This window comes from Lingula anatina, chromosome 4 (genome assembly GCF_051362555.1).
Source record: "Lingula anatina isolate TDL-2025a chromosome 4, LinAna3.0, whole genome shotgun sequence".
NCBI lineage: Eukaryota > Metazoa > Brachiopoda > Lingulata > Lingulida > Lingulidae > Lingula > Lingula anatina.
In genome coordinates this window covers 25,684,405-25,695,906 of record NC_141770.1, presented here as the reverse complement: position 1 = coordinate 25,695,906, position 11,502 = coordinate 25,684,405, and the positions used below count along the sequence as shown (strand labels likewise).

Here is an 11,502-nt window from a genome sequence, read left to right as displayed (position 1 = left end):
TTCCCCTATTACAATACAAAACAATCAGACCAGAACAATTGCTATTTTTGTTCTAATATTTATTAATGCATAATCTTCATGAACGTATCAAAAGCAGCAGTTGTGGGAATGAGGCTAAACTTACTTCTACCACTAAAAAAGTAAAAATGGTGGTGGGGAAACTATTCCTCTTATATGCAGGAATACTTGCATTAAAATCCACGAAAGCATGATCATGTGTTTTTATGCTCATAAGTCTTTGATGTACAGAAAGCGAAAGGCCCCAGAAGTCCAGCTCCTGTAAAAGCAAAGTTAAGTACAGATTTTCTGGTAATAAAAAAATTGCACTTCTCTTTTTCCTTTTACATCATGAAGCTTTTGGTCACCTTGTGGTATTTCAGTTTTTTACTAAAATTTAAACATCATTTGAAAAAATTGAAAATTACAAGTTACGATGAGTTTTTCTTTTTTGTATCAATCAAAAAAATTCCCTTTCACTTTACTTTTCTTTAAAACTTTTTCCTCCAAACTCAGCAAATCTTACAAAACAAATTTTAAAATGTTTTAAAAATATACTTCTGTTAATTTGTATAGAAAAAATCCTTCATAATACTACAATATATAAGTATTTAAAAACCTTTTAAATAGTTTTTCAAATTTATATGACATATAACAAATGAGAAGTCCCATGCAAGTAGAAAAAACAAACATCAAATTAATTTACCAAGTCGTTGCTTTACATTATGAAAGAGTTTAAAGTAAATGTGAAATATTTATAAAAACTCCTCAGTTCTACTGATATGTTGAAATAAATTAAGCAGAGAAAATGTTTATGCACTTCTCTGTCGGTGACATGACTTAAAGCATGTGACATCTGCTGTAATAAAACTTAATCCCAGACCAATCACGGTCCAAGATCTCCAATCACGGTCCAAGAATTCCCAACTTCTGGCTTTTAAAACCCTTTCTAATCATTCTGAGCTGTTTAATCCTGTAACTTACATCTCAATCTAAATAGATCATGATTTATAAAATACACTGGTAAATTATGCAATAGAAGAACACAAGAGGCAGGACTCATACATCAAAGAATTTTCGAGATGTGAACACAGAAAAAAGGGTCATTATGTGTCAATACTAGCGACTTGGGGTATTGCACTAAATAAGACTATTTTCAAAACGATCTTAAAGAAATAACCTGTTACTGCTATATCACTTAGATATGACAATACCAAATTCACCCAACTAACTTTCCCATTTTTAAATACCAATCAGCTATTTGTCAAAATCATCAGTTGCCTCGCAAATGCAATTTTATCAGAATTTATGTGATGATGTTTAAGAAAAAATGTTGCAGTATCGTTTGCATATCCAGACCCCCCTTCCTCTCATACTTTCTGTAAATTTTCAAATGAAAACAAGTGGAGATAAATGAGGCATAATATTTTTACCCTTGTGCCTCTCTTGTATCCATTTTCCACTTTCAAAAAAAATCTAGGATCCACCATGTGTGTGTGTGGGTAATAGCAAGCAGCACAGCCTAGCAGACCTATGCCCTTCAACTTGGCAGCTACACATCATTTTTTGCCTTGATATTATTCAATTAATATAATTCCTATATATTTTACATAACACAGCATTCTTTTGACTTAGATATGAACACAGTTTCAATTATCTTTTCTATAAAGAAATATCAGCAACATTTTCCTTTCTTCTCCTCTTTTTCATGTAGTTTCTTTGCATTCTGGTGGCCATCTTTTGGCTTTCCTGAGAAGTCTGCAGGCAGTCTAGAAACTGAATGGAAACCATTTTGACAATATGGATCTGTCCAGCATGAGCCCAAGACAACTTTAAGAACAATTTACCCTCATAAATATTTCATTATTCTACTGGGCTATAAAAATCTAACTGTTTAAAAATAATTAAAAAATTAAAGGAAACTTACCTGTAAGTTGATGTTTGATTGTAATTCTATGAGACAATTATAGGTGAGGAGATGAAATGAGAATGCACAGTGCGCATGCGCATCAGGTTTTAAAGCATTTTAGCATGATTTCTTCAGAAGTTTATATCAAACTTCATTCCCTAGCCTGCATTGGTATATATTATCATATAAGTTACGTAATTAGGGAGGGTGGAAGAGGCACGAGTGACTGATGCGCATGCGCACTGTGCATTCTCATTTCATGACAAACCAATTTAATTGTTCCATATAGAATTATGTATCATCGCAACTATTTGTCTCAGTTAACTTCACAAAACTTACTTTTATATTTACAAAATCACTAGTTTTAATTAAAATGTTGAGTCATATTGCCAAGGCAGTCTTAGGGTTAATTCCATATGACTGTTGTTCTATGTAGATTGATCCAACTCCCAGGAACTCAGATTGATCCAACCCCCAGGAACTCAGATTGATCCAACCCCCAGGAAGTCTCGCTAATGCAATCAATTAAACAGATTAATATGCCGTAAGCCTCCTCTTGTTTTCATCATGCTCGTATGATCACCAGCTTTTCTGCCAATAGGAGGCGTGCTAATCTGTTCATCTGACTGCATTCAGCAAGAGTCCCCACCTAGTTTGCTCTATCTACATAGATTCATTGAGAATGAGACATTAGCAGACTAACCCTTGCTCCCTTTGAAAAAGGTAACATTTAAAAAGAGTGTAATAGTAGCATTAATCTATGATCTTTCACACATTTGCATTAAATACCAAGCCTCTCTGGACACCTACTTATTCTAGTGAATAGCTCCTTGATTCCACTGTCATTTTTAGCACTGGTCTCAATAAATATGGCCTGAATCTGCTCAGCATACTGCGCTGCCTCTGGGGAGGGAAAACAAAAGATAAGAAAAAGAGGCATGTCATTAACTATCACTTTCAGTAGCAGTATAAGCATCAATTGACTATGTCTATCTACATGGATGTCTAGCAGTATGCTTTAATTATGTCTAAACTCTCACAACTAAGTTTCTCTTCTTTTTTATTTGTTATTATTATTATTAATTAATTAATTAATTAATTTTTTTTTTGGGGGGGGGGGGGGCTTTATTTCAGACAGGGACTTTATTTATGTTTACTTAAATCAATCCTTCCTACCAGTATGGTGAAAAATGGGAGCTGAAAGAAAGATTTTGTTTTTGAAGAAAGGGCGGCTACAATCCCCCCATATCCACCTACTGAATCCTTTCTTTTATTTTGTTATTCACGTGTTTGGCATATCCTAGGGGGCTATGCTGGTCAACATATCAATAACAGGTGGGGCTGTCATTGTGCTAAGGTGCCAATTCTACTGTTGAAGTACCTGGAAGCAATTTTCAACCACGCCTAAATACTTCTCATTGGGTGCCGATAGCAATCGGTTTGGTCACTAACCGCTGCAGAAAAAACAATCTGGTGCCATAAATCTTCGAAAACTTCTTTCAAACAGATATCAGACAGTCTTGTTGATGAAGGTTGAATGAAAATTGGTCTAATCTAATGTAATTACAGATGAAATCAAAACAGTGCCTTTAAGAAAATCGGTTGCACATCTGTTTATCACTCATACACATTAAATTCCTCTTTTCCATTAGAAATTTTCTGATGCGACAAGTACCAGACCAGATAATAAGAAATGCCATGAAACCATGATGTGATGTTATCAGCAAAATGTCCACTTTTTTAAAGACAAATAATGTCTACGAAAATCATACGATAATAATATGACAACCAGTTTAACATAAAATCATTTTTCAACCAGATTATGAATAGTCAGGCTGTTAATAAAGGTAATATATAACCTGAATATTGAGTGTCGAGAAACTTGTCATTGCATATGAATGTCATTTGGTCAAGGGAAAGATACTAATTTAATGTCAATTAATATCACTGTGACTCATTTATTTCAAAAACCCCAAAACACAAGTTAGATCTCAAAGAAAAGCATCACAATCATTCTGGAATAATAGCAGGTATGTACATAATTGTTTTTCTTACTGTTGATCCAGTTATAATCTGAGTAGCTGAACAAGAAGCTGGGACAGCAACTGAACCCTACCTTTCTTGGTGACCTCTCTAAGATCCTCCAAGTCACTTTTATTACCAGCCAGTGCTATGATGATGTCCTTAGGTCCGTAGTTGGCCAGTTCTCGTACCCAACCCTTGACCGCATCAAACGTGTCCTGGACCAAACAGATGGTTTATTAATAATAATAATAATAATAATAATAATAATAATAATAATAATAATAATAAATCAATTTAAGTTAATTGAAACATTTAGTCAACCATTTAACAGTATTACAACAATTTCTAACATGACTATGACAGTCTTCTTGCAGATCTTCTTAACCCAGTCTAGGTACATGTACGGTAAAGTCTTGAAAATTTCGTCGTTCTTGAAAATTTCGTCGGCAGACGATTTTCCGCCGAGGTAATTTTTTTCCCTTTGAAAACTTCGTCGACCTTGAAAATGAGGTACTCTATAATTTTTGAAAAGTTCGTCGCCAAATATGGCCGCGTTGTCCAGCTCAAACATGAAGGTAATGCGTCAGTTGATTCAAGACAATGATACGATCAGGATATCATTGCCGATAACACTCTCAATGGGAGATAGGAACAATAGTGCGCCCCTGCGAGCGGTTACTCACAATATAGGTGGTTAAGATGTGAATTCCCGTTCTTAATTGCGGGAACGTCGGCCTTTTGTCTCATTTCTATTACCTGGCTCAAGGTGCGTTATCAAGCCGGCAAATAGAAGTCACAGGCCGCGGCTTTGTCATTCGTAACGCCGTTATTGTTATCGGCGGCTGTCCTAAATAAGGAAGACACTATGAAAAAATCAAGATATTATCTCGAAGGGAAATGTACCCGTCACTTCTATTCATGTCCATGTTCAATTTAGGACCATTTTACGATTACCTGGCTCGTACATGGAGATCGTTCGCAATGCGAATGGGACAAGATGGCAATTTTCATATCTTCAGCGGAGAATCTTGTGCGTAATATCGTCAACAGATCGTTCGTGATCCAAACGAGATGAGAAGATAATTTTCATATTTGTAGCGGACTCCGTTCGCGTAAGATCATCAGCGGAAGATCGTTTGCGATTCGAGAGAGACGAAAAGGCAATCTTCATATCTTCACCGGGAGATCGTTCGCGATGTAAGCGAGAATAAAATGCACTTTTCATATTAGTTCAAGGGAACTTCGTTCGTGAAAGATCGTCAGCAGGAGATCATTATTTTAACCCCCCTCCCCCTTTAAATTTTATAAATAGCATATATTTTTCATTTTATCTTTAACCCCCCCCCCCCTTCTCCCGCTCACGGCATATATTCAGCGGAAAATAGTTCGCGTTAGATCGTCAGAGGGAGATCGTTCGGGATCCGAGCTCGACGAAAAGGCAATTTTCATTTCATCATCGGGAGATCGTTCGCGATGTTAGCAAGAATGAAATGCAATTTTCAAATTAGCTCAAGGAACAAAAGATCGTCAGCGGGAGATCATTATTCTAACCCCTCCCTTTGAATTTTATAAATAATATAAATTTTTCATTTTATCTTTAACCCCCCCTTCCCCGCTCACGGCATATCTTCGGCGGAGAATCGTTCGTGTAAGATGATCATCGCCAGATCGTTTGCGATGTAAGCAAGAATGAAATGCAATTTTTATGTTTTTTCAAGGGATTTAGGGAACTTCGTTCGCGGAAGATCGTCAGCGGGAGATCATTATTTACCCCCCCCCCCCCCCCCCCCAAAACACACACACACACACACACTTTGATTTAAAAACATTTTCATTTTATCTTTAATCAGCCCCTCACCCGCTCACGATATATCTTCGGCGGAGAATCGTTCGCGTAATATCCTCAGGACTTTGTTCGCGTAAGATCATATCAGAGGGAGATCGTTCGCGATCCTAGCTTGACGTAAAGACATTTTTCACGTCGGGAGATTGTTCGCGATGTAAGCAATAATAAAATGCAGTTTTCATATTAGTTCAAGGAACTTAGTTTGCGAACGATCGACAGCGGGAGATCATTATTTAACCCCCCTCCCCCTTTGAATATTATAAATAATATATATTTTAAATTTTATCTTTAACTCCCCTTCCCCGCTCACGGCATACATGTATCTTCGGCGAAGAATCGTTTGCGTAATATCGGCAGGACTTTGTTCGCGTAAGATCGTCAGAGGGAGATCGTTCGCGATCCGAGCGGGACGAAAAGCCAATTTTCATATCATCATCGGGAGATCGTTCGCGATGTAAGCAATAATAAAATGCAGTTTTCATATTAGTTCAAGGAACTTAAATTGCGGAAGATCGTCAGCGGGATCAATTATTTTAACTCCCTGTAATTTTTTAGGAAGTTACAGATGATAATTTTAGAAGGCCTAACACTCAATCCTGGGAAAAGTCCTACCTGCAACAAACGTTGCCAACTGCGTATTTTTTTAAAATCCAGGTTATGTGCAAGGAGGCAATTAGGCTTATCTTGATCCTTTTCCTCTATCAGGAGGTATGTTTCTTACCGGGTACAGTAAGTCAAATATAACTTAATCGAGATGCAGTAATAAATAGATTATTATTTACCACCAGAAAACGACTTAGGAAGTAGTAATAAATATCCCGCAATATATGAGGATCAAAGATAACAGCCGCTAAGGATAAAAGCCCAAAGGCCGGATTTTTGAAAATTTCGTCATACCCAGGAGTCGGGGAGAGGTAATTTTGAAAAATTAGTCGGATTTACACAATTAAAAATATTAATTAATTTTTAAGCGACGAAATTTTCAAGACTTTACCGTATATATCCATAACCCAGTCTAGGTATATATCTATAACCCAGTCTAGGTACATGTATATATCCATAACCCAGTCTAGTTGTACCCATAACCCAGTCTAGGTATATATCTATAACCCAGTCTAGGTATACTCATAACCCAGTCTAGGTATACCATAACCCAGTCTAGGCATACTATAACCCAGTCTAGGCATACCATAACCCAGTCTAGGCATACCATAACCCAGTCTAGGCATACCATAACCCAGTCTAGGTACACTCATAACCCAGTCTAGGTACACTCATAACCCAGTCTAGGTACACCCATAACCCAGTCTAGGCTTACTTCTAACCCAGTCTAGCTGTAATACCTACCCTCTTGGTGACATCATACACAACAATGGCTGCAGATGCACCTCTGTAGTACATAGGAGCTAGTGCTCGGTACTGGTTGAAAGAGAAAAAATACTGGGTTTTTACTTTCATACTTAAGAAAAAACATGGGTAAAAATTGAGCTAAGACATATAAATTGTGTTCCAGAAGTTGTGTCACAGTCTGACACCATACCATGTAGCAACAGCAAGTACAGAGTTTTGCCATAAGCTAAAATATGTTTATCTTATCTTATTAATTATTCATTAATCCTAAATAAATTTCACCTTACATTTTATGATCTGACTGAAATGATCTAATTGTTTTGCTGACCCAAGATCACAGATAGGCATTTAGTAATCACATTTTCAATATTTTCATGGCTGCTTATTAGCTGAAGTCTGAAAATTTACAAATTAAGCTACAAGATGGAAAACAAATGTTTAAACTTATGACATGCAAGTTTTTACCCTCTCCTGTCCTGCCGTGTCCCAGATCTGGAACTTGACTGTCTGCTGGTCAACCACCAGAGTCTTGGTCATGAAGGAGGCCCTAGGGGAAAATGTAGACTGATTAATGTTAATCATTTCAACTCATGAAAGAATTCAAAATATCCTGGGGCCCATTTCACGAAGCTCTCGTTAGTTAGCAATTGATCGTTAGCCTCTCGTTAGTTAATTTAACTTAAAAGAACTTCACAAAATGGGCCCCTGACTGTATACGAAAAATCGAATATATGTAAATTTAGGAAAAAAACACTTGTCAAACAAATGTATTCAAACTCCCATCCCACCCTTTTTCTCTAACTCAAGGAAATAGCAGCATAATCTTTTTTTATTTTACCTAATTGATAAATGTTAGCCAATAGCCAACTGTTACAAAGTTGACTTTACAAAATAAATTTAAAACAAATAAATAAAAAATAAAAAACTCATATATTGCACATACATTAGAGAAACTACAATAACCAATATAAAAACAAGAACAGGAAATTGTGATTTATATGCATACACTCAGTAAATTGCTTTCGGCACAACACGCCCCATCCCTATCTTAACGCATCTTCAGTAAATCATTATGATCCACTTACCCTATAGTCATTTCTAGGCCTTGTTTGAAGGTATCAGATACAAATCTCAACACAATGCTAGATTTTCCTACCCCAGACTCCTGTAAAGCAAAATGAATTTTAACAACAAGCCATATGCTGAAAACAAATCTAGTCATTTTTTTTTTTTTTTTTTTTTTTTTTTTTTTGTTCAAGCTATAAATGTATAAGGAGCATTGTTGCAAAAGAAGTAGGCAGAATTAGGTTATATGCAAACACCAGTACTTATGGTCATTTATATACACAGTCTACCATATGGTCCAGAGGGCCCAGAGCAGGGCCAGGTATATGGTTCTGTACAGCATGACTGGAGGGCACACACACACACATGGTAAAATATATGAGAGAAGGACCAACACATATTGGGACATGCCAGAGTATGTACCAGTATACAGGACATAGGTCCCACAGTTGGGTCCACTGACGTGGTGTAACTCATGACCAACCTCACCCCCCACCATCACATGCACACACACATGCAGACACACACGCACAGACTGATCAGTCACATATATTTGCACCATGGTAGTTGTTGAGAAGAAAAAATCCAAACATGATGCATGAATGGCAGTTACACGACATCTGGGTGGTTTGTCCCTGACCTCTGCTGTGGTATAAGACAGACATAACAACAGTCATCACAGAGGTATAGGTAACATCTACTCATGCTCCATACTTTGCATACACAGTATAACATATGACCCCAAAGTTCCCTCTTTTGAGGTCCAAGTACATTGTATACTATAACACTAACTTTGATGTTCTACAATAGTCAACATATCAGCAGGATTAACTTCTACATGTATATTACAGTATGTAACTCTCGCAGACCCTCAAGAACAACCATGTTGTGTATTAATTAGCAACAGCTAGGTCTGTAAGAGCATGATTTAATATCTGATGGCAATAATAAGTCAGTCTAAGACAGTGTTAACACCTGTATACAGGCCTTCCCAACTACCAGACTCGGCACCTACGGGTCCAGTATAAACCGGTTTATCAGACCACACTACCCGTTTTCAAGGTGTGTGTCAGATCGCATTACAAAGTATCAGCCACAACACCGATTTTGCCTGGTGCGCGATGTGATAGCAATGATCCTAAGCGGGGTTGGAAAGTAGTGCATCTCATCTAGATTCATGCGCTGCTGCAATTTTCTGTTTATGCTAAAATCTGACAGTACCGCAATTTTTAACATAAAATTTAGGTTCGGACATAGCCAATGATGTTTTGTAAATAAGAACTTGCAAACTTATATATATTAATTTAGAAAAGTAGACCTAATTTTGATAGCGGAAGCATATTCTGTCGGGGGTTAAATATTTTCATGACTACCGGGATGGACGAGATTGAGGGCAGGGGTAATCCTAGAGAGGGGTGAGAAACGTCCATTGTTCTCGTCAGCGAGGCTGTCCTTTTTCAGGGTTTGTACGCACGGACAGAAAACTTAAGTATTGTGGGAACGTTACTAATGAAGCCACTGGTAGTACTAGTAGATATCAGCCTGTAGTCTTGAACAAGCGCCTCGATGACGAGTGAACAGTTGTCAAAAACAAAAGACCGAGGTGTGGTAGTTCAACTACTGTTCATGCGTGCCGCAACGACCAAACCTAATTGCTCCTCAAGGTCACAAAACAATAACCTGTACTGATGGCTAGGCTCGTCTTAATCATATAAGTCGCGCGTTTCCACCCCCTGATTGAGGGATTCGTCTGTTGTATTCATACGACTCCTACTTGACGCAAACGAGGCGCGATACCCGGATGACAGGTAGGCTTACAGAATTTGTGATAGGGTATGATACTCTTTTATGCGATCTGACACACACCTTGAAAACGGGTAGTGTGGTCAGATATACCGGTTTATTCTGGACCCGTAGGTGCCGAGTCTGGTAGTTGGGAAGGCCTGGTATATTTCCACATACACATACATGCAGAAGAATTCACAAAAATACTGACCCATTTCTTCAGTAGATAAAACGTTAATGAAGACCACCCCAAGGAAGTAAAAGCATATTTAATAACTACCGGGTACTGGGAAATCAACTACTGTATAAATGAGCCATACATTAAAGACAATACCAATAAATACATGGACAGGGCAACTGTTACCCACAAGCCTAATTTTTGACCTGACTTGCCTTCCCTTTCGTTATTATATTCACCACTGCATGTAATAGGAACAAAACTACCAGTACAGATACAGGTGCATAGCACTACATGTACATATACTGTATGTAAACTTTATAAAGCGACCTTAACGCCAAATGATGCTTTTTGCTGAATACAGACGCATTAATCATCCTTGTCATTACAAACGTCGAAACTGTGCACCTATTATAATACTTTTCAGGCACGATGTAAAATCAGTAATTTCCCAGCTTAATTTCGGACTCATTGATCGATTATTTGATACTGAAAACGTGAAAAACTTACCCCCAGTAAACACACTTTCACTTCTTTTACTGATGTTACTTCATACATGGCTTATCTTCTCCTTACTTGTTTTTTGCCTTGGTATCCCTTACTTCATAGTATAAATCATAATTAGCTTAGAGATAATATTCTAACTAACATCAGAGACTGATCACAAAGTCACGTTCTTGGTAAACAAACGTCATTTTCACATTCCGCCATTTTGTCCACAATTAGGTCATGGTGCTGTCATGTGACACCAATTGATTTGACCTCTGATAACCATCCCTATCAGTTGAGACCCGCGGGAAAAGCTTTAAATCGTAATTTGATAAACATGGCCAAAACGGTCCATCTCTTTAATTTTTAAATACTTTACTCCTAACTTTCTATGTATATATCGAATCAGGAATGAATAAAACCACGTTCGTTCACTTTTTCAAAAGTTTTACCTACTCAAGTTTCTGTACACAACGTGTAGAACATTTTCTATTTATTCCGATAACGTCTTTAAGTTCTGCCCGTGTATTATTAACCTTAAAGTTTAATAGTGAAATCTGCCCGACTTGGTCTTGCAAAATCTGAACAATACCCTTCTCTTTTTTTTTATACATATATTTTCACCTCCGCCAAGGAGGTCGTTTTCACCCCTGTTTGTTTGTTTGTTCGTTTGTCTGACATCAACATAACTCAAAAAGTTTTGGACCGATTTTGATGAAAATTTCAGGAGCGGTCAGAAGTGGGCCAAGGAGCAGATAATTAGTTTTTGGTGGTGATCCGGATCAATAACAAAAAATTTAGGAGTTAAACGGCATTGGATGGAGACTTTGCTGCCTTGGCGGAGGTCTGCGCTCTCCG

The 11,502-nt window shown here is 37.4% G+C and overlaps 1 protein-coding gene across 1 annotated transcript; it reads right to left on the bottom strand.

The window, feature by feature from the left end:
* Positions 1–44: 44 nt before the first annotated feature.
* Positions 45–10,896, bottom strand: LOC106157830 (ras-related protein Rab-22A). The gene is made up of 7 exons (XM_013533592.3): positions 10,666–10,896; positions 8,213–8,292; positions 7,593–7,674; positions 7,125–7,196; positions 4,023–4,146; positions 2,717–2,809; positions 45–1,773 (listed from the first exon to the last, which is right to left on the bottom strand). The coding sequence occupies exons 1-7, from the start codon at positions 10,711–10,713 to the stop codon at positions 1,673–1,675; spliced, it is 600 nt and encodes a 199-aa protein (XP_013389046.2). The 5' UTR covers positions 10,714–10,896; the 3' UTR covers positions 45–1,672.
* Between the last annotated feature and the right edge of the window lie 606 nt (positions 10,897–11,502).

What these genes read in the sequence shown, in the direction of transcription:
- LOC106157830 (XM_013533592.3), bottom strand. Translation starts at nt 10,713, where the DNA reads ATGTATGAAGTAACATCAGTAAAAGAAGTGAAAGTGTGTTTACTGGGG. An exon ending in GGCCTAGAAATGACTATAGG is followed by an intron (nt 7,675 to 8,212) that starts GTAAGTGGATCA and finishes ATTTTCCCCTAG; the next exon opens with GGCCTCCTTCATGACCAAGA. An exon ending in GGAGCTATTCACTAGAATAA is followed by an intron (nt 1,774 to 2,716) that starts GTAGGTGTCCAG and finishes GTTTCCATTCAG; the next exon opens with TTTCTAGACTGCCTGCAGAC.